This window comes from Entelurus aequoreus, linkage group LG19 (assembly GCF_033978785.1).
Source record: "Entelurus aequoreus isolate RoL-2023_Sb linkage group LG19, RoL_Eaeq_v1.1, whole genome shotgun sequence".
NCBI lineage: Eukaryota > Metazoa > Chordata > Actinopteri > Syngnathiformes > Syngnathidae > Entelurus > Entelurus aequoreus.
In genome coordinates, this window is record NC_084749.1 from 14,199,334 (window position 1) to 14,221,677 (window position 22,344).

General features: G+C 39.2%; 1 protein-coding gene across 5 annotated transcripts in view; it reads left to right on the forward strand.

The window, feature by feature from the left end:
• The window catches only part of nek1 (NIMA-related kinase 1), a 31,034-nt gene that overhangs the window by 1,297 nt on the left and 7,393 nt on the right, over positions 1-22,344 (forward strand). For 2 of the 5 annotated variants that reach the window (XM_062027944.1, XM_062027946.1), the window contains 28 exons: positions 294-441; positions 523-619; positions 734-831; positions 943-1,026; positions 2,215-2,282; positions 2,357-2,443; positions 4,527-4,581; positions 5,797-5,997; positions 6,064-6,136; positions 6,341-6,489; positions 6,585-6,632; positions 7,883-7,945; positions 8,031-8,078; positions 8,154-8,231; positions 9,758-9,897; positions 9,976-10,098; positions 10,180-10,261; positions 11,246-11,332; positions 12,107-12,190; positions 12,257-12,334; positions 13,742-13,837; positions 13,924-14,103; positions 14,190-14,237; positions 16,301-16,535; positions 16,636-16,764; positions 17,085-17,261; positions 20,284-20,481; positions 20,563-20,665. In XM_062027944.1, the coding sequence (XP_061883928.1) occupies positions 325-441; positions 523-619; positions 734-831; positions 943-1,026; positions 2,215-2,282; positions 2,357-2,443; positions 4,527-4,581; positions 5,797-5,997; positions 6,064-6,136; positions 6,341-6,489; positions 6,585-6,632; positions 7,883-7,945; positions 8,031-8,078; positions 8,154-8,231; positions 9,758-9,897; positions 9,976-10,098; positions 10,180-10,261; positions 11,246-11,332; positions 12,107-12,190; positions 12,257-12,334; positions 13,742-13,837; positions 13,924-14,103; positions 14,190-14,237; positions 16,301-16,535; positions 16,636-16,764; positions 17,085-17,261; positions 20,284-20,481; positions 20,563-20,665 (3,026 nt within the window). In that variant the 5' untranslated portion in view covers positions 294-324. The remainder of the gene's footprint in view (positions 1-293; positions 442-522; positions 620-733; positions 832-942; positions 1,027-2,214; positions 2,283-2,356; positions 2,444-4,526; positions 4,582-5,796; positions 5,998-6,063; positions 6,137-6,340; positions 6,490-6,584; positions 6,633-7,882; positions 7,946-8,030; positions 8,079-8,153; positions 8,232-9,757; positions 9,898-9,975; positions 10,099-10,179; positions 10,262-11,245; positions 11,333-12,106; positions 12,191-12,256; positions 12,335-13,741; positions 13,838-13,923; positions 14,104-14,189; positions 14,238-16,300; positions 16,536-16,635; positions 16,765-17,084; positions 17,262-20,283; positions 20,482-20,562; positions 20,666-22,344) is intronic. The other 3 variants (XM_062027948.1, XM_062027947.1, XM_062027949.1) reach the window with 3 other exon arrangements.

Here is a 22,344-nt window from a genome sequence, read left to right on the forward strand (position 1 = left end):
ACCGTATATAAAAACTTAATTTCCCCATTGTGGGATAAATAAAAGTCTATCCTATCCTATACTATCCTTATGGGCGGAATAGTGAACTTACATTAGCTACATTGTTAGCCACTTGCCATATTTTATGACTTAGAATGCATTAAAAAAAGAAAAATCCCAAAAAGTGCAGTTCCCCTTTAAGGTAACTTTTCTAGATATTATTATCAGATGATGACAGCAACCCACTCTGGATCAACCCCTTAGATTTATTTGTTTTCTTTGGCAACATTTTTTTAAAAAACTTTCATTTACAGAAGAGCATGAGCTGCACCTCAACCCGCTAACATGGACAAGTATGAAAAGGTGAAGAAAATTGGGGAAGGTTCGTTTGGAAAGGCTGCCCTGGTCAAATCCAAAGAGGATGGCCACCAGTATGTCATCAAAGAGATCAGCATATCTGGGGTGAGGCTTCTTCATACATGCTGGATTATTTGTATATTTACATGTCATATCTGTTTGGCACTTTTCATTCATAATAAATAGATGTCAGAAAAAGAGAGGCGAGAATCTCGTAAAGAAGTCGCGGTTCTCGCGAACATGAGTCATCCAAACATTGTCCTGTACAGGGAGTCTTTTGAAGGTATGCTTTATTGGAGATGTTGGCTGCAATTGTGAAAGAATTACACAACACCATTACAAATCGTATCTTTCTCTTTTAAAAAAAAAAATGTTTCTGCTCTCATATAACCGGTAGAAGGGGGCTGTTTGTATATTGTGATGGACTATTGTGAAGGCGGCGACCTCTTCAAGAAGATCAACTCTCAGAGAGGAACGCTTTTCTCCGAAGAGCAAGTAAGCTACTACATTTTTAATGCGACCTGCCACGGATGGAATGGAGCGTGAAACATGTGACCACACCCTTTTGCGTTTGAGCGTTTCACCTCAAACATGTCTCCCTTCTAGATCATGGATTGGTTTGTGCAGATCTGCTTGGCAATAAAACACATCCATGACAGAAAAATCCTTCACAGGGACATCAAATCACAGGTGCTCCCCCATGCTATGTTTGTTGTTCTGCATTGCTTCTATAAATAATAATTAGGGATGTCCGATAATATCGGGCTGCTGATATTATCGGCCGATAAATGCTTTAAAATGTAATATCGGAAATTATCGGTATCAGTTTCTAAAAGTAAAATGTATGACGTTTTAAAACGCCGCTGTGTACACAGACTTAGGGAGACGTACAGAGTGCCAATAAACCTTAAAGGCATTTCCTTTGCGTGCGTGCCGTCCAAGTCACATAATATCTACCGGCTGTTCTTATCACGAATTAATGCAAGGCATACTTGGTCAACAGCCATACAGGTCACACTGAGGGTGACCGTATAAACAACTTTAACACTGTTACAAATATGCGCCACACTGTGAACCCACACCAAACAAGAATGACAAACACATTTCGGGACAACATCCGCACCGTAACACAACATAAACACAACAGAAAAAATACCCAGAATCCCTTGCAGTACTAACTCTTCCGGGATGCTACAATATAAACCCCCCGCTACCCCCTACCCCCACCCACCCCAACCCCGCCCACCTCAACCTCATAGTCTCTCTCAGGGAGAGCATGTCCAAAATTCCAAGCTGCTGTTTGGATAGATAGATAGATAGTACTTTATTGATTCCTTCAGGAGAGTTCCCTCAGGAAAATTAAAATTCCAGCAGCAGTGTACAGAATTGAGATCAAATTTAAAAAGTAAAAAGTAAATAATGGGGGTATAAATGGAAACAGAATAGAAAAATATTACAATAAGAATAAAAATAAAAAGCAACAATGAGAATAAAAATATAACAGTAAAATAAGAATATAACAAGAGAAACTAGGCAGTAGTGACCATGTTATGAAAAAGTATTGCACTGTTATTGTTTTGAGGCATGTTAAAAAAAATAATGCACTTTGTGACTTCAATAATAAATATGGCAGTGCCATGTTGACATTTTTTTCCATAACTTGAATTGATTTATTTTGGAAAACCTTATTACATTGTTTAATGCATCCAGCGGGGCATAACAACAAAATTAGGCATAATAATGTGTTAATTCCACGACTGTATATATCTGTATCGGTTGATATCGGAATCGGTAATTAAGAGTTGGACAGTATCGGAATATCGGATATCGGCAAAAAAGCCATTATTGGACATCTCTAATAATAATGCTATCTTTCAGAACATATTTTTGACAAAAGATGGGACCGTGCAACTAGGGGACTTTGGGATCGCAAGGGTTCTAAACAGGTATGTAAATGTCAACAGAAATGGAAGTCATCATTGGGATAATTATAACAAAGGATGTCTCTTCTGTTTGTCAGTACTGTAGAACTTGCAAGAACCTGCATTGGAACCCCTTACTACCTTTCACCCGAGATCTGTGAAAATAAACCTTACAACAACAAAAGGTAATGAATCACTACTGCGGGTTGGGGTGTTTTTCTTGTCTTCAGGAGTCGTCGAATACTTCCCGTACAGAACTAAAGTTTTGACTTTTGATAGATTCATATGTTTTGATCTAAAGGAAGCTACTGAAAAGAAAGCGCTAATATTGATTGTGTGGTGTAAAACATCCTACATACAATATGTGCAAAGTCTTAGGCCACGGTTGGCTCAGTGTTTTAATGACATGTATGCTGAAGATAATAATATTAAATAAATATTTAGATTTTTAGAGAACTACAATAAATCTCAATTGTGGCGTAGGTTTTGGCAGTCCAAACATATTAGTGGCAGGCCGCAATGTTTGGGAGCGCTGAGCATATTTAAGAAAAAAAAACAGCAAATGGTCGGCCAGATAATGTTTTGCCAGGAAAATAGTTTGACAAAACTTGCATACAAGGTTGGAAAATTGTCCAAGAAAAAAAAAACACCTTATATTTTTGTGAGGATATGGATACATGGCGTCTTATGAAATTGATTACATTGTCCACTCATAATTGCAAGGTCTGCCTTTTTTCATACAGGAAGTAATCTGGTCATCAACTAACAGAAACACACTAAAATGCAGGGTTTTCCCCCGCTTTGTTCACAAAACTATTGTTGGCATTCTAATTAGTGACTATTGTAGTCTTTTAAGGGTTAACTGTAAAGCTATTTGTGGTCTGAGACTTTTGCCCTGCACTGTGCAGCTGGGATGGGCTCCAGTCATCCCGCAACCCCTGGAGGGACAAGCGGTGGAAGATGGATGGATGTACAGTAAATGCAACAAAATAAAGCGGAGTGTGCATTTTCTGAAGAGATTTTTTCTTTTGGTATGAAAGAGTAAAATCTGCTGAAGCTGTATTGTGACTAGGGGTCCTCAAAAAATTGTTTCACATCCAATGTTTATTTAGTCCGATTTTAAATTGATTCATAATTTTCGAGAATGTATTTAAAAATAAAATTAACTAAAATGTAACCTTTTTTTTTTTGCAAACTTTTTTTCTTTTTTTAAGAATACATCTTTGGAAACAAACAACTATTATTAGTATCATTATTTATACTGTTGCTTTTATTAATATTTTGTTTTACATTTTTTTAGTTTTGTATTTAATTAGTATTATATTTGTATGGCCGCACGGTAGAACAGGGGTTAGTGCATGTGCCTCACAATAAGAAGGTCCTGGGTTTGCTTGCCGGGCTCAGGGTCTTTCTGTGTGGAGTTTGCATGTTCTCCTCGTGACTGCGTGGGTTCCCTCCGGGTACTCTGGATTCCTCCCACCTCCAAAGACATGCACCTGGGGATAAGTTGATTGGCAACATTAAATTGGCCCTAGTGTGTGAATGTGAGTGTGAATGTTGTCTATCTGTGTTGGCCCTGCGATGAGGTGGCGACTTGTCCAGGGTGTACCCCGCCTTTTTATTATTATTAATTTTTTCTTTCATATTTATTTCGAATATGTAGACAAAACAAAAACAAACAAATTTTGCAAAAAACAACAAAAAAGTCTTTCAAGAATGAATAACAAAAACAATAACAATAATAATAATAGAAATAATAAAAAGAAACAAGAAATGAAAATAAAATATCTTAGATGCATTCAGCCTTCCGTCTGAATGCATCTAAGATAGGCTCCAGCAACCCCAAGAAGGACAAGCGGTAGAAAATTGATGCCTTAATTGCTTTGTAAATGTCTATCCTAAGTAGTGTAAAGCTCGGATTGGGTTGGGGTTGCTCTAACTTATTCTATTAGATTGATTAACATTCTGTGATTTTTGTAAATTTTTGTAAAATGTAGTTAAAAAAAAACATTTTTTGGGCAGATCTGAGCTTATAAATCTTACGGCTTTTGTAACCTATAAATTGTTTTGAAAAGGTTTTATTATAATTTATATACCAAATAATAAATTACAATAATTGTGTTGAATCGAATCGTCACCCCAAGAATCGGAATCGAATCATGACGTGCTCAAAGATTCCCACCTCTATTTGTGACATTATTAAATGTATGTGTCATTATCCTGCCTTTCAATGTGTCTTCTTTTCTCTCCCCTTTCCTCCTCCTGCAGTGATATTTGGGCTCTAGGATGTGTCCTTTATGAAATGTGCACCCTGAAACACGCAGTAAGTGTTCTTTGTGTGAGTTGTTTACTAATTCATGGAGCTTTAATGTACCTAAAGGCAGTGTTTCCCCTGCCATTATATTAGGGGGGCACCATGTGTTGCACCACAGCTGCACAGTAATTGTCAAGGAGCGATTTAACGACAGTTGGATAAGCAGCGTGTGTGCCCGTGTTGATATTAGGGCGTGTCCCGGTCCAATATCAGCAAATAAACAAATTTTAGATTATATCAGTTTACAGCTAAAATCTCTGCATCGTGTTTGTTCAAAGATCGACCAATAAACAGGTTGGTCTTGTATTTTCTATTTCTTTTTTAGTGAAGTCATTTACAAATGTAATCAGCTAAGTGCACAAGCTAGACATATATGTCCTTACTTTAACAATATTGCAGTATAAAACACATTTGTCAATATAAACAAGTAGCAAATAATTATTCTTGCGTATTACTTACAGATAGGCAGAAGTGTATTAGAAAATATCCAGTAGCAAATGTGTCTGCATCATTCAACTTAGTCCGTCATGATCTTAACTTATTATTGTGACCACTGAGTGTTGGCAAAAAAACTACCGGTAATTAAAGTTAAAGTACCAATGATTGTCACACACACACACACTAGGTGTGGCAAAATTATTCTCTGCATTTGACCCATCACCCTTGATCACCCCCTGGGAGGTGAGGGGAGCAGTGGGCAGCAGCGGTGGCCACGCCCGGGAATCATTTTTGGTGATTTAACCCCCAATTCCAACCCTTGATGCTGAGTGCCAAGCAGGGAGGCAATGGCTCCCATTTTTATAGTCTTTGGTATGACTCGGCCGGGGTTTGAACTCACAACCTACCGATCTCAGGGCGGACACTCTAACCACTAGGTCACTGAGTAGGTAGAGTAATTGCACCCCAGTTCAACTTAAAGACAGCATAAATCCATTCCAGACGGTTAATAAATAGGTTAGTGTTTTTCCACACCTACCAACGTTCTCTGTTAGACTCATTTCACTTGATCAAGCCTTTTCCAACATTCCACTCTACAAAATAAAAGCATGTATGATTCATGCTGATGTCATATTGGATCAATATTTGTATCGGCCAATACTCCAAGCTCCCATATCAGAAGTGGAAAAGGTTGTATCAGGACTCCCCTATTTGATACCCCACACACAAAAGCTGTGTGTGATTGAGGACCAATTCTAACAGTTTTACCAATTTGTGTCCACTTAGTTTGAAGCTGGAAATATGAAGAACCTAGTCCTGAAGATCATCCGTGGCTCATATCCTCCCGTGTCCGTTCACTACTCCCAAGAACTGCGTTTCCTTTTGGCGCAACTTTTTAAACACAACCCAAGAGAAAGGCCTTCAGTCAGCAGCATACTGGACAAACCTTTCCTCTCTTGCCGGATCCAAAGGTTCCTCACTCCACAGGTACAAAGCACAGCTGGTACCGTGGATAGGCTGTTCATACTAATTATATTTCTTCCTTCATTTCAGGTCATTGCTCAGGAATTTCATCAGACGGTTATTCACAAGCACCAAAAAATGGGTGCACATCAGGGCTCACCAGGTAAGCTAACTGCCACAGTGTGGAAAATAAGTATTTGATCCTTGCTGATTTTGTAACGTTACCAAGATATAACCAGTCCATAATTTTTACGGTAGTCGTTCTTATTGTAATGGAGAAAGACCAAACGTGATAAATTCATCAAACTGGATATTTGATGTGACTGGATTGCTTCCAAAGTCATTATCGTACTAACTTTTTGACTAGCTAAGCGTCCTGCCCATGGTTCCATACCATCTTGCGCCGCCAAGATCACCAAACCAGCATGCAAATACGGAGTGCCTTTGACCGGAAGAAAGGTGTCCGACCTAACCAAAAAAGTAGCAGACAGGAAACCTACTGTTAAACATAAAGCGGTTAGTAAGCATTAAATGTCTTGACGACAATGTATCTTTTGCTGTAGCCTGTGTAATCCTGTGGTACTTTAACTTTAATTATGTGATATGTTCAGGTCCCTCTTCGAAGAGTAGGCCAAGGCGAAGAAGAGAGGAGAAAACAGGTACACTGCTGAGAATGCTGTATTTGTATATATCCGTTCAACAAACATGCACCAAGGTGCACACATGAATGTAAAGTCATTGTATTCACTAATATTAATACCAAATATATAAATGGCCTAAAGTAGGGGTTCTCAAACTTTTTGGGTCCACTTCCACCCCTTGTTTTTACCAGGTCAGACTACTGTAATGGCCTTTTTACTGGGCTCTCTAAACAAGCTGTAAAGCAGCTGCAGTTCATCCAGAATGCTGCTGCTTGAGTCCCGACTAGAACCAGGAAATCCGACCATATTAGGTCACTGCACTGGCTTCCTGTTGCTCAGAAAGTAGACTTTAAAACAGCTCCGCTTGTGTCTTTTTCATGGTCTTGTGCCAAAGTACATCTCTGACATGTTACAACTAAATGAACCATCTCGCTCTGAGAACCACAGGGAGTGGTCTTCTGCTGGTGCCCAGAGTCAGGACCAAACATAGTAAATCTCTGTTAGTTTTTTTCTACTAAAATCTGGAATAGTCCTCGAAAAGATGTGAGACAGGCGTCAACGTTGGCAATGTTCAAATCCACGCTGAAAGCACTCTTATTTATTTGCGCATATGACTACCGATTGTATTTTATCTACACTATTTGATTTGAATTTGAATGTGTTGGTTTTTATGATATTATGATTGTAAGTTAAATTAGGATTATTTTATGATCATTTTATTTATCCTTCTTGTAGTTTTCTGCAAAGCAACATTTCAATGTAATACTAAAACAAGTAAATTTTTGCGGATCCCGGGAGGTCCTTGGACCTCAGTTTGCGATTCCCTGGCCTAAAGTTCGTCTTTTCCAGACATTCAAGTAGGTTTGACGCTACCTTGTGATATTTCTTTATAAAAATGACGAAAAGAGGCGATCGAAGAAAGTAGGTTTGTAGTTGTAAACGTATTTGTTAGATTTTTTTGTTTTTTTTACTCACTTTCTGCAAATGCATCAGACAATTTTATGCAAATTTGACAAATACTTCTTAAAAAAACACAATCGTATCAAACAGATTGCAGTCCTGTGTGAAACACAGAGCGACCTTAAATAAAAAAATTTAAAACAAATAATATTGCATTTAAAAATGAATTGATATGAAAGCATTAGGGTTAAGGTTAGCACATTCATGATGAAACAATAGTTTTTCTTCTTGTTGGCACCAAAATTTGTCTTTAAGTAAAAGTTTTAGGTAGCCAAACTATTTGATGAAAATATTTTGTTCTCAAATAGCAGGAGAATATCAAAAAAAGACATATGGAGCTAATGGAGAAAGAAAAGAAACAGAAAGAACAGGTGAGCAAATTGTATGATATTACCGGTACTGTAAAAAATACCATCACACTCACAGGCATTTACATGCATACTGTGTGTGTTTCAGATGTTGCTATTAAAAGCAGAACAAATGAGGCGCTATGAAAAGGAAAAGGTGGGTGGCAAATGCATCTTTTTTTTTCTCACCAAATATTAACAAATTGATATGTGAACTTGTAATATGTAACAGATTAGTCGCATAAACCACGCCAGAGAGCAAGGCTGGAAGAATGTCTTAATATCAAGTGTTGGCAGCCCAGAGAGGAAGGTATTCTTCATCTTCTTTCTTTTTCACAATAGAAAATATTTGTTTTTGTAGCGTCATGCATTACATATCTGGGGTTGTCTTCAAGTAAGGATTTTAATAGTCTAATCTGATTGGTTAGATTTTGCCCGTAGTCTATCAGTCGAATCTAAGGTTGTTTTTTCAAAAGCGATAAATAGATTGTGATTGTAGTGTACACTAGGTGTCATTATAACTAGAGATGTCCGATAATATCGGACTGCCGATATTATCTGCCGATAAATGCTTTAAAATGTAATATCGTAAATTATCGATATCGGTTTCAAAATTATCGGTATCGGTTTCAAAAAGTAAAATGTATGACTTTTTAAAAGGCCGCTGTACGGAGTGGTACACGGACGTAAGGAGAAGTACAGAGCGCAACAAACCTTAAAGGCACTGCCTTTGCGTGCCGGCCCAGTCACATAATATCTACAGCTTTTCACACACACAAGTGGATGCAAGGCATACTTGGTCAACGGCCATACAGGTCACACTGAGGGTGGCCGTATAAACAACTTTAACACTGTTACAAATATGCGCCACACTGTGAACCCACACCAAACAAGAATGACAAACACATTTCGGGAGAACATCCGCACCGTAACACAACAGAACAAACACCCAGAACCCTTTGTAGCACTAACTCTTCCGGGACACTACAATATATACCCCCCGCCTCCCCACCTCAACCTCCTCATGCTCTCTCAGGGAGAGCATGTCCCAAATTCCAAGCTGCTGTTTTGAGGCATGTTAAAAAAATAATGCACTTTGTGACTTCAATAATAAATATGGCAGTGCCATGTTGGCATTTTCTTCCCATAACTTGAGTCGATTTATTTTGGGAAAACCTTGTTACATTGTTTAATGCATCTGGCGGGGCATTACAACAAAATTAGGCATAATAATGTGTTAATTCCACAACTGTATATATCGGTATCTGTTGTTATCGGAATTGGTAATTAAGACAATATCGGATATCGGCAAAAAAGCCATTATCGGACATCTCTAATTATAACCTTGCATGATTTGTAAATTTAGCTGCATGAGGTGATTTTTTTAGATGCTTTGGAATACAGTCTTTCATTAAAGCAAAGAAAGCAGAGATCAAAGTTTTCTAACATTTCCCACCTCAAAAAAGTCTTAACCACTCTGATGATAATTATTATAATAATAATAATAATAATAATAGTAATGGATTAGATTTATATAGTGCTTTTCTAGACACTCAAAACAAATATACACGGTCGATATTGGATTCTTTAATGAGGACTTTACCTCTGGCGCTGCGCCGACAAGACATTAAACTTGACCAAATACAAAGTTTACGGATGTCAACCTGCTGAAGGATGATTACTTTTGCCGAAAGAGCACTACACTTCCCAGGCGAGGTGGCACTTCGAGGCGATTCAATCAGGCTTCTCCGAATCGAATCTTCGACTATTTGAAGACAGCCCCCTACATATCACAATTATATTTGGTCATTGTGAGCTTGCGTCCTCCCAACTCAGTCTTATTTAGGTGGTGGAAAAAGGGCTGCCGGTGATCCCGAAGCGGAAAGCTACCACAGTGCTCTTGACCAAATGTCTAAACAATCAGTCGACAAAGGGATCTCCAAGGAAAGATTGGGAGGACCGAGCGCTCCTATTCGGTAATTTCTTGACGTCGCCTATCTTTGTTGTGCAGTTGTATTGAAGAAGTATTTACAGTGTGGCCTGTTTGTGTAAAGTAAAGTACCAGCTGCTGCTGGCCCAGTGCTGTCTAACGGTCGTGCCCAACCCGTAAACCCTGAAGCGGTTAAAAGACAACTCCAGAGGTTGCAGCACTTTTCAAAACAAAGCCATGTCAGCAGGTAGCATACGCAGCCTCATTCATCAATGACATTCACAGATATTAAAATGTGGTCCTTATGCTTACCTTATTCTGTTTGCAGGCAGCGGCACTTTCATGTTGAGGAGTTTTTACAGCGTAAAAAAGAAGCAATGCTTAACAAAGTCCGGGCTGAAGGACAGCTGGTATGTCAGTATTTATTTACTTTCCGACTTTACACCAGGATTGTCCAAAGTGCTGCCCAGGGGTCATTTTGGTGTACATAGTAAAAATAAAATGTATTATATATGAATGAGGATACATCAGATATGACACAAATTAGCTTTGTCGGCTTTTTGTGTTTTGTTCATATAGCTTAGCATATATTGTATTCACCTTCATTGGATTGAGTTTAGCATATTTTATGTGCAAAATGTATCAAAATGGCCCCCACTCTTTAATTGTAATGTACGCTATCCTCATTGGAAAAAGTTTGGACACTGTTGCTTAACACCATTTGTTGGTTATTCACTAATAATGTCACCCCATAAACAAAATTCTGTCAGGGGGTTATGTATTCAGTGGGTTGTGTCTGTCTGTTCTTTAGCAACACAGCTCAAAAAGTTATAGCTGGATTTAGATACAAACTTTCTGGAAATGTCAGAAACAGAATAAGGAACATTTTGGGGGCGATCCAGATCATTTGTACCACAGTACTTTGTCTTACATTTTCGTTATGAGGCTCATTTTCTTTGTTTGTGTGTGTATGCTAGTACCCACGCCTCCACTTACAGACACAAAGACAGTGGATGGCTGACAAAGGGTTCACTTTATTTATTTAATTCCGTAGCAGATAAGGCCTGGTGGAAATCTGCGCTCTCCGAGTGCTTTTTTTAGTTTGAAATATTAACATACCAGTAATTTGTATGGTTCTGTGTACTGTGAAAGGATTACCGTAGAATCCGGCTGGTCATTGTGAGCCCAGCAGCTATCACATTCGTAGAAAACAAGCAAAATTACACAGCAATACACAGACCTCCAAAAAATGTTTCTATTGTTTGTAGATGGCAAATGTACAGCTCTACAGGTCAAATTTTCCGTTCATTTACTTTTAAAAAGAAAACAATCAATGTGGCACTTGCTAAAAGGCTATGTCAGCCTAAATTGTGGTTGACTTGAATGGTAAACAGGGGACTCGGCAAAACCTGGCAGCAATCTATGGAGGCCAAATTGGTTCAGCTCGGTTCATAAGACCCAAAGTCAACAAAGAGGAGGAGGTAGGAGCATGGATGCTCATTGTACCTCACAGCACAGCTGCCACTGCCCGTCTTTCATCCTCACATCCTCACAATCATGCTTGGGACTCGCCAAGAGCTCATATGCACTATTATTGCACTGCAACTGGTTTTATGTTCCATTGTATTTGTTTTTATAACCATCTTTCTGTCACTTACATGCTTTTTTTTGTTTTGCTTTGAATGTAATTCACAAATGCACACTTTTTATTGTGAGAGCTAATCAAATTTCCTTTGGAGTACTGTGTAATTATTATTATTTTTTTTGCATTCACAAGTGAAATGGGCCTTTTGCAACTTGCTCAAAGTTACATTTTTCCAACCAAAAAATTTAGCAAAAATGACCACTGGCTAGCTTATGATGCCATTGTTGTATAACGGCACAAAAAAAAGGTATATTTTTCACGATTACTATTTATATTGAATAAAAATTGCTTGTCGGCTTGATGAAAAAGTCTGGTTCAGGCTTGTTGCTCACGGCTGTCTCGTAAAAGCGTACACATCTGGAGCGCGTGCACATACACAAAAGCATTCTCAGAGAAGCAACTAACAATGTGCACTTGTTGTTGTATAATAGGCTTTACATTTAATAATAGCCAAACTTTGCCAAATCCCTTTCATTAGCCGACAACACACATAACTTTTATCATTTTCGCAAGTCAGCTCTCTCAGGGTTGCAAATATCCCCTTTTAATGGTTCCTTGTATGTGTATGCCTATGCAGTTACTGTATTTGTGACATTTCCACATGTGTTAGGAATATTTAACAAGACTCAAGCAAATCCGCTTGCAGAACTTCAATGAGCGCCAGCAGATTAAAGCTCGACTTAGAGGAGAAAAGGTTTGTCATTTCTTAACATATATTTTATTTTAAACATGGAAAATGATTTACTTTCCTGGGTTCTAGTACGACAGCGACGGCTCAGACAGTCAGGAGTCGAGCGATGAGGCTGAACTCAGGAGGAAGAAGATAGCGGCTTTGAAAGTAAGTCTGCTCCAGCACGGTTGACACAGAAAAATACATTTTCTTGTTGTAGCATTTCCTGTGAAACTTCCTATGTCAGAAGTTAGAATATACTAATCATCAGATATTGCAGCACCAACCTTAAAAACGACAATACATTTTGTATAGAGATGTCCGATAATGGCTTTTTTGCCGCTATCCGATATTCCGATATTGTCCAACTCTTAATTACCGATTCCGATATCAACCGATACCGATATATACAGTCGTGGAATTAACACATTCCATCCATCCATTTTCTACCGCTTATTCCCTTCGGGGTCGCGGGGGGCGCTGGAGCCTATCTCAGCTACAATCGGGCAGAAGGCGGGGTACACCCTGGACAAGTCGCCACCTCATCGCAGGGCCAACACAGATAGACAGACAACATTCACACACTAGGGCCAATTTAGTGTTACCAATCAACCTATCCCCAGGTGCATGTCTTTGGAGGTGGGACGAAGCCGGAGTACCCGGAGGGAACCCACGCAGTCACGGGGAGGACATGCAAACTCCACACAGAAAGATCCCGAGGCCGGGATTGAACTCACGACTACTCAGGACCTTCGTATTGTGAGGCAGACGCACTAACCCCTCTCCCACCGTGCTGCCCTGAATTAACACATTATTATACCTAATTTTGTTGTAATGCCCCGCCGGATGCATTAAACAATGTAACAGGGTTTTCCAAAATAAATCAACTCAAGTTATGGAAAAAAGTGCCAACATGGCAATGCCATATTTATTATTGAAGTCATAAAGTGGATTTTTTTTTTTAACATGCCTCAAAACAGCAGCTTGAGGAGGTTGAGGTGGGCGGGGTTGGGGGGCGGGGTTGAGGTGTGGGGGGTGATGGGGGTAGCGGGGGGTGTATATTGTAGCGTCCCGGAAGAGTTAGTGCTGCAACGGGTTCTGGGTATTTGTTCTGTTGTGTTTATGTTGTGTTACGGTGCGGATGTTCTCCCGAAATGTGTTTTTCATTCTTGTTTGGTGTGGGTTCACAGTGTGGCGCATATTTGTAACAATATTAAAGTTGTTTATACGGTCACCCTCAGTGTGACCTGTATGGCTGTTGACCAAGTATGCCTTGCATTCACTTGTGTGTGTGAAAAGCTGTAGATATTATGTGATTGGACCGGCATGCAAAAGCAATGCCTTTAAGGTTTATTGGTGCTCTCTACTTCTCCCTACGTCCGTGTACACAGCGGCATTTTAAAAAGTCATACATTTTACTTTTTGAAATCGATACCGATCATTTTGAAACCGATACCGATAATTTCCGATATTACATTTTAAAGCATTTATCGGCCGATAATATCAGCAGTCCGATATTATCGGACATCTCTAATTTTGTATTATCTTAAATTGTGTAATAAAATGTAATTTCAGGCTCAAGCTAATGTCCGTGCTGCGCTACTCAAAGAGCAACTAGAGAAGAAACGGAGGGAGGCGCATGAGAGAGAGAAAAAGGCGTGGGATGAGCATGTAAGCCTTTCCTTATTACTATATGTGCCTAGCTTGGTGGTATCAGTGCATCTAGTAAAGGCACCCGTTCTATTGCATGGTGAAAGATTGCAGCTCGGGAAGGGGATGTTAGCATGGCCGCAGGAGACATGGCTTCTGCTGGAGCAGATTCTACAACCCCTGAACCCTCCATGCCCAGCGCGGCTGCCAAAGCTTCAGCCCTGCCAGAGTCTGAACCCTCCAATCCAGTTATATCAATGACTACTGCTCTGAAGATTGTTGGAGCTGTTAGTATATGCATGACACTACACAGCGTACTGTAGCTTGAGAATGCATTTCTTGATTTGTTTTCTCTTTGCAATTTGTTTTTCAGATTACGCCGGTGAAAGAGCCTGCCACAGAGGCTGTTGAAGTCACTCAGGTGTGTTGGTATTAATGCTCCATGCGAGAGGTGCACGACAAATATCGGACCGATAACTAACAAATTATGACGTCCATCCATCCATCCATTTTTTACCGCTTATTCCCTTTGGGGTCGCGGGGGGCGCTGGAGCCTATCTCAGTCACACTGTTAAATCCGTTAACCCTAAAAAAATATTTCAGATAACTGATTTAAAAAAATAAAACGCTCTAATTGGGTAAGATTATCCGTACCGTACTGTTGGTGGATTAGAGTGAGCAAATCAAGTGCTTCTTTCTGTTTTTACATGCCGTCATAACCTTTACCTGAGCTCATTGTAAGCAAATGTGGTGTCGTCGTGTGGGACTTCTTGATTGTGTCAGAGCAAGACTTTTTGTGTGATTGTAAGGAAGGGATAGTCGTTCTTTTAGAGTTGGGACACAATGGACAGATTCCGGCCAGAAAATCCTTTAATTATCTTTATTGCTGAAAGGTAGATTTAAACGTGTGTGTGTGTGTGTGTGTGTGTGTGTGTGTGTGTGTGTGTGTGTGTGTGTGTGTGTGTGTGTGTGTGTGTGTGTGTGTGTGTGTGTGTGTGTGTGTGTGTGTGTGTGTGTGTGTGTGTGTGTGTGTGTGTGTGTGTGTGTGTGTGTGTGTGTGTGTGTGTGTGTGTGTGTGTGTGTGTGTGTGTGTGTGTGTGTGTGTGTGTGTGTGTGTGTGTGTGTGTGTGTGTGTGTGTGTGCGTGCGTGCGTGCGTGCGTGCGTGCGTGCGTGCGTGCGTGCGTGCGTGCGTGCGTGCGTGCGTGCGTGCGTGGTATTTAGTCGTCAACGCACACAAAGCTGGCTGCCACCATTGATCGAAACGGGCTATTCTGACAAAGACCTGCTTAAAAGGGGAAATTACGTCACAGATTGACTTAACAACTTAAAGGCACAGGAACATTACAGAACTGTTTAACGGCACACAATAGGCTTTCGTACAGTGATATTTGCGCCAAATGTCCTGCAAACATTCCTCGAGGAGGCAAACATAGTGCATCAAACCTTTTCTGTCATCTGAAAAGCCCACATCGGTATGATTTTTGCTATGCTCTTTCCCTCGGGATCAATAAAGTATCTATCTATATACTGTATCTATGGTGTTTTGAAAGCCTTCGAAGATGCCTGTTGCCCCAATGCCAGCCGCAAAAAGCTTGTTCTTATTGCTGCGGCGTCTGAAAAGTGCAAAGAGTTTCCCACTGACAACGTGAGGGCTAAAGCGATCTGTAATTTCATCATGGAAATAATGGCGCTGGACTACCAGCCTTTTACCGTCATTGAAGAAACTGTACAGTGGAATCTCGATTTACAAACTTAAATCTTGAACAGGGTTCGTAAATCGAAAACTTTGTATTGTGAAGCGAATGTATCTATAAGAAACAATGCAAATATGAATAATGCAAAAGTCCCTATTTTAGTGAAAGTTTGTACTCTTTGAACCAAATATAAAGTGCTATACAGTACTGTAAATCCAACAAACTTAACAAGGAGGTGATAAATCAACTATCTATTGAGTAAAAAGCTAAAACAACAACAACACCACCTGAATTGTCCTGTATTCGCTGCTCTGCTCTCAGAAGTCCCTTTGGTGCCCTCACAAATGATCAGAAATCACAAAAATCCTTAACTTTAACAACCATTTTGCTACAACGATAAACATTTTAAAACGTAAAACGTGCTGTGGTACGATCTCTTCAATACACAGGAAAATTTGGTTTTATCAAAAAATTCGTAAATCAAAAAGTTCCCAATTAAAGGGGTTCGTAAATTGAGGCTCACCGTAATGGCTTTTGTCAGGACAAATCTACAGGTACAATTTGTCAAGTCCACCTTTGTTTGACTCTTTCATAGCCCCAAGAGTGCACAAACTACTGTTAAATCCACATGTGAAAAAATATAGATATAAAAAAATAGTGTATCTGTTTTGAGAAGCCAGAAGTTATTGGCGTCGGCTCGAAAAATAATATTGTGCATCCCTACTCCATGCATTTAACATAAAACACAGTTTGTATTTCTTAACAGTGCCTGACACTTTTTTCTATTAGAGTGAGAAGAAGCAGATCCTGAGCAGACTTAATCTGAATCTCCAGAGCACCGTGGATGAAGTAGAGGAGTCAGCAACCAGCCCTGAAGAAAAAGGTCCTGCCTCCCAACACAACCAGCCTAATGCCGAGAACCTCCTTACCAGTGAAGATCAAAAGAAAAATTGTGATCCAGTAAAACCTTCTGTACTTCCTGCTACTGTGCCAACATTGAAGGACTTATGCGTGAATACAACCAGTAAGTAAATTCTCGATAGAATATGTGACGCAAAGGCAATTCGGTTTATTGAAAGTTCAAAAGTATGTTTTGTTTTTTTGTTCCCTTAACATCGTCTCAGCAGCTGCGTCAGTGTCTCCAGAAGATCGTCCACTTTCTGGTGGAGACAGGAAAAAGTGGGAGGCAGGAGCTCCATTTGTCCTCCCTACCGCCCAGCAAACTCTAGAAGAGACATGCTTACCAACTATAGGTGAGTTAATATGACCCAGCTGCCCAGATTGGATGTTCCTTTATTATAATACGAGATCAATCAATAATGTATGCACACACATCTTGAAGCAAACTAGACGAACACAAAGAAAAAAAGACACATTTCTGGCTTTTGTAGTTCAGCAAGAAACAGAGGTTATGACAAAACATGTAACTTTCTGTCTCATGTTGCCGCTTAAGTTGTTTATTTGTTCTGTGTAGGCACTCGGTTAGAATTGAGCATTGCCACCTGCAGTATAGATGAAGAGATGTATAAATCATTATTTTAGGAATGTATCTACGTATGTGTATGTTTTTCAGAGCAAACAGTGGGTGAGGTAATACGGCTGGCTGTACTCTCAGAAGAAGCTCAAAGGAAGGTATGGAGTCCGAGTCCTGACTCGCAGATACTAAAAGTACTTCAGGAGGCAGAAGTTCAACCACTCACACAGCTGTTGGAGACCGCCAGCATCTGTGAAGAGGCCTTCTGTAGTCCTGGTTAGTGTTTTTTCATTCTTAGAAAATCACCAAAAACTTTATACAGACTTTTTTTCCAGGGTTTTCAACAGGTAGTACAACACTGTCGCAAATAGTATCTTAATGCAGTGTTTTTCAACCTTTTTTGAGCCAAGGCACATTTTTTTCATTGACAAAATACGGAGGCACACCACCAGCAGAAACGTTAAAAAATGAAATTTCACCAGGTTGTCTTTTTTTGAGTTCGTTGTTGTTTTCCTGTGTGTAGTGCTTTAGTTCCAGTCTTGCGCTGTTATTTTGGTGGCTCTTCCTGTTTTGTTGGGTGTTTTCCTGTAGCAGCTTCACGCCTTCCTTTGAGTGTTATTGCCTGACCTGCTTTGTATTGGCAAACAAGACTATTTCAGTTGTGCGGACGCTATCCTTCTTTGTGGGGACATTGTTGATTGTCATGTCATTTAGGGACACACACTGTAAGTCTTTGCTGTTGTCCAGCATTCTGTTTTTGTTTACTTTGTAGCCAGTTCAGTTTTACTTTCGTTTTGCATAGCCATCCTATGCTTCAGTGCCTTTTCCTAGCGGGACGTGCCTTTTGTTCAGTTTTGGTTTAAGCGTAACATACTTTTTTACCTGCACACTGTCTCCCGCTGTGCTCTGCATATTGGGGGTTACGACAAACAATCCTTGACGCGTTCCGACTTCTACTAAGCAATGAACTACTTGCTGCTACCCACTGATATGGAGTATTACATGGTTACCCTGCCGAGCTCTATACAGCACAGACACTAGACAACAGCACATTATTTGCAGATTATAATTATTGATTTGCAAATAATATTTTTTGGACCAATTAGGTGAAGTTGCATCATTTCCCACGGCACAACAGACAATATCTCACGGCACACTAGTGTGCCGGGACACAGTGGTTGAAAAACACTGCCTTAATGAATATTGAACACACGTGAATTAATTGATTAACGTGGACCCCGACTTAAACAAGTTGAAAAACTTATTCGGGTGTTACCATTTAGTGGTCAATTGTACGGAATATGTACTGTGCTGTGCAATCTACTAATAATAGTTTCAATCAATCAATCAAAACGTAATTCTAACTTGTCATGGCTTTCCAATATAAACTTATATTCATCTATTACAGCCTGGCTTACTTATAACTTTAATTAAGTAAAATAGCACTTAGCACTGGTTTAAAAAAAAGCGAAAATAAGTCTGTGGAATGGCTTATTTACAGTTGGAAAATCAGTCCCTCCAGGATTTTGAAGCCTTTTTGTGAGTGATGCGACCTAAAATGCCTGATTTCACAGCAGCATTTTTAAAAAGCGGCTTAAATTTTGATGTTTTGAGGCTTATTTTTCCTAAAACATGACATTCCCTTTTTTTATGAATTTGTAATCAGTGTTTTAAGTGTTTTTTGTAACCCTAACCCCAAAAAGCAGAGGATTTCAACAGCTCTAGCAAAATATTAGGGCTGTCAAATAATTAATTTTAAATCAGATGAATCACATTTAGAACTTTAGATTAATCATGATTAATCACAGATGTTTACTCGCTTGCATGATTAAAATTTGCTTAAGAAAAGAGCCTTTTTATTTGGACACAAATGAAATTTCATTGTCAAAATGTCATCCGGGAACGCTTTTAAACGTTTTCCTTGAATGTATGTCATTTATTTGCACAAAACTTGGTAACAGTTTTATCTTAAGTTCTTTTAAGCTGCATTTTGGAGTGAAATTCGCCAGTGAGCACACCAATCGCAGTCTTCTCACTCATTTTGGACCGTATAGCGCTTAAGGTCAATGACTATGCATGGTCAAAATAAATTGCATGATTAATGTAAGTGTGTACATTAATAATGCAATATTTTTTGTGATTAATCACATGTTAACTTGTTAATTTTGAAAGCCCTACAAAATATGCTTTATTTTCATATTAAACATTTTTTAAATTGACAGCAATTTTTTAGTCGCCCAAGGATCTTGCGGGTCTTTTTTGAGATCCCTGATTTTGTATAAGTTCTTCACAAAAATTGCAGTGGAAAGTGCAAATTTTTTGTGTTTGTTGCAATAAAATTGCAAGAGACAGAGAAAGTTGCATTAAATTGTTGTCATTTTCCCTATGTAGTTATAATAGGAAAATTTTCTGAAGAAAAAGTAATTAATAAACAAATACAAACAAAGACGGAGAAAAGCGTATAACCAACATGGCACAAAAAATTTGCAAAATATTATTATTATAGTGATTAAAGGTGCTGTTTGCAACTTCCTCACAGTTACATTTTTCTAAGCAAAAAATATAACAAGAACAACATTGGCTACCTTATGTTATCATTAGTGGTTTCACAGAACATACTGGTTTTAAAACTGTCTATATTTTAAGTTTGTGTAAGAAACATTTTTACCGGCCCGAATAAAATAATTGGTGTTTATGGCGGTTACTCACCCTGTCTCGCCAACACGTACACGCAGGGAGCACGTGCACGCATACAAAAGCAGGTCAAGAGAAGCAACAAACAATTTGCAGTCGTGTTGTTGTTATGATAGAATATACTGTACATTCAATGACAGCGCACTATCCAAATTGGTATCGTTAGCTAACACCCAAAGCAAATGCGCTTGCATGTGTGTACGTAGTTAAGTCATTACGTACTAAAAGCCGTAGAGGGATATGCCATTGGAAAGTTAGCGCCTTCTAGAACTCTGTGTAAATGTTGCAAACAGCCCCTTTAAGCTACAGCTAAGTGCATTGTGTAATTCTGCAAGAAAATGTCAAAACATTTGATTGGTGAAAATGTTGATTGACCTAAATGTGCAGGGAAATTGTGGGGAATGGACAAAGTTGCGTCCATAATTTGCGGTGATTGATTGAATTTGCATGAATTGGCACAAATGCGAAACCCTGGATGCAAAGTGTCATTAAGATTCTGGGGTAGACTCTGTTGACATTAAATGAATGGCAATGAATGATAATGAATGCTTGTAAGAATGTACTGTAATGTATGAGCGTTCAATTTGCTTGTTGATGTTCTCAGATAAGGAGAAGCAGACCTTAGAAGTAGAGGTGGCGAGGACATGTGAAAAGGACGTGAGCTCAGAGTGCAGGACAGCTGCCATTGTTCAGAGCCCAAAGGTTCCATTGGAAAGCGCTGCTGCAACAGAAGCATCACATCCAGAACATGCAAGTGCGATGGAAGGACACACTGAGCCACACAGTGCAGACGAGATCCAGGGTAAGTAATTAACTTAATAAAACATCCCAGCTTCTCATTCATAGTAGAATGTCGGTTAAAATACAGTCTGTTTGTCGTTAGAGCCAGCAGATGTGGAATCAATGGTTTTGGAAGAAGCCCCTAAAGCACCACAGTCTTCAATACACCTGCATCATGCATGGGAGGAGGAGGTTCCACAGCCAATGTAACTATCCATCCTATATTGATAATATTTCTAATCTTCCCTTTTCACTGGTAACATCAGGGAGGGGGGAAATTTGATTATTTATTAACATTCCATTAATCCATGACACACACCAAATGAACGAGGAAATCTAAAAAAACCTGAATTATCCTGATTTACAATACAGTCGTTCCTTGTTTATCGCGGTTAATTGGACCCAGACCTGAAGTGAATTTCCACAAATTAGAAATTCTAATTTATATATTAAATAATGTCTTAGATTGAGCTTAAAAAACCTGTTTATAACTTAAATATGTTTTTAACATTGTTAGATCCCTCCTAGACATGAAATAACACCCATATAATCACCTTTACACTTGTTTTACCCAATATGGTAGACATACATAATAATGTCAAATAAAACATGTACTCTACTGTAATGCATATAAGAAATACTTTACAGCAGTGTTTCTTAACCATAGGGCCCGGGCCCAATGTTGGGCCGCGAGTGTCCTTCTAGAACAGTGTTTTTCAACCACTGTGCCACTAGTGTGCCGTGAGATAGGTGTGCCGTGGGAGATGATCTAATTTCACCTATTTGGGTTAAAAATATTTTTTGCAAACCAGTAATTATAATCTGCAAATTATGTGTTGTAGTTGAGTGTCGGTGCTGTCTAGAGCTCTGCAGAGTAACCGTGTAATACTCTTCCATATCAGTAGGTGGCAGCCGGTAGCTAATTGCTTTGTAGATGTCGGAAACAGCGGGAGGCAGCGTGAAGGTAAAATTGTGTCTATTGCTTAAACCAAAAATAAACAAAAGGTGAGTGCCCCAAAGAAAAGGCATTGAAGCTTAGGGAAGGCTATGCAGAACGAATTTAAAACTGAACTGGCTACAAAGTAAACAAAAACAGAATGCTGGACGACAGCAAAGACTTACTGTGGAGCAAAGACGGCGTCCACAATGTACAACCGAACATGACATGACAATCAACAATGTCCCCACAAAGAAGGATAAAAACAACTGAAATATTGTTGATTGCTAAAACAAAGTAGATGCGGGAAATATCGCTCAAAGGAAGACATGAAACTGCTACAGGAAAATACCAAAAAAAGAGAAAAAGCCACCAAAATAGGAGCGCAAGACAAGAACTAAAACACTACACAGGAAAACAGCAAAAAACTCAAAATAAGTCAGGGCGTGATGTGACAGGTGGTGACAGTACACCTACTTTGAGACAAGTATATTGACGCATGCTTGGTTATGGTTTGAAGTCATATCCAACAATTGCGACAACGACTTTTTACTGTCAACTGAGTTTTGTTTTTTAATGATTTCTGCTGGTGGTGTGCCTCCGGATTTTTTTCAACGCAAAAAATGTGCCTTGGCTCAAAAAAGGTTGAAAAACACTGCTCTAGAAGGCCGCCAAAAAATATCTGTTTTTCTGCTGTGGTCTATATGGACTGCAGTGGTACGCAGTTGTAAAACATGTTTTCACCACTTGTGACAGTAATGACAATATCAAAGAGAAGACGTCTGGAGCTAAAATCATAGAGAAGTTTCTTAAGCGCAAAAATGATGACTAAATTGGTGAAGCTTTGTTTTAATTTGCACTTGACAGTTTAGTTAGAAAACATTTTAATCATTAATTTAGTTAATATATTTTAGAACTACATAATTGTATGTAAATTTATTTTGCATC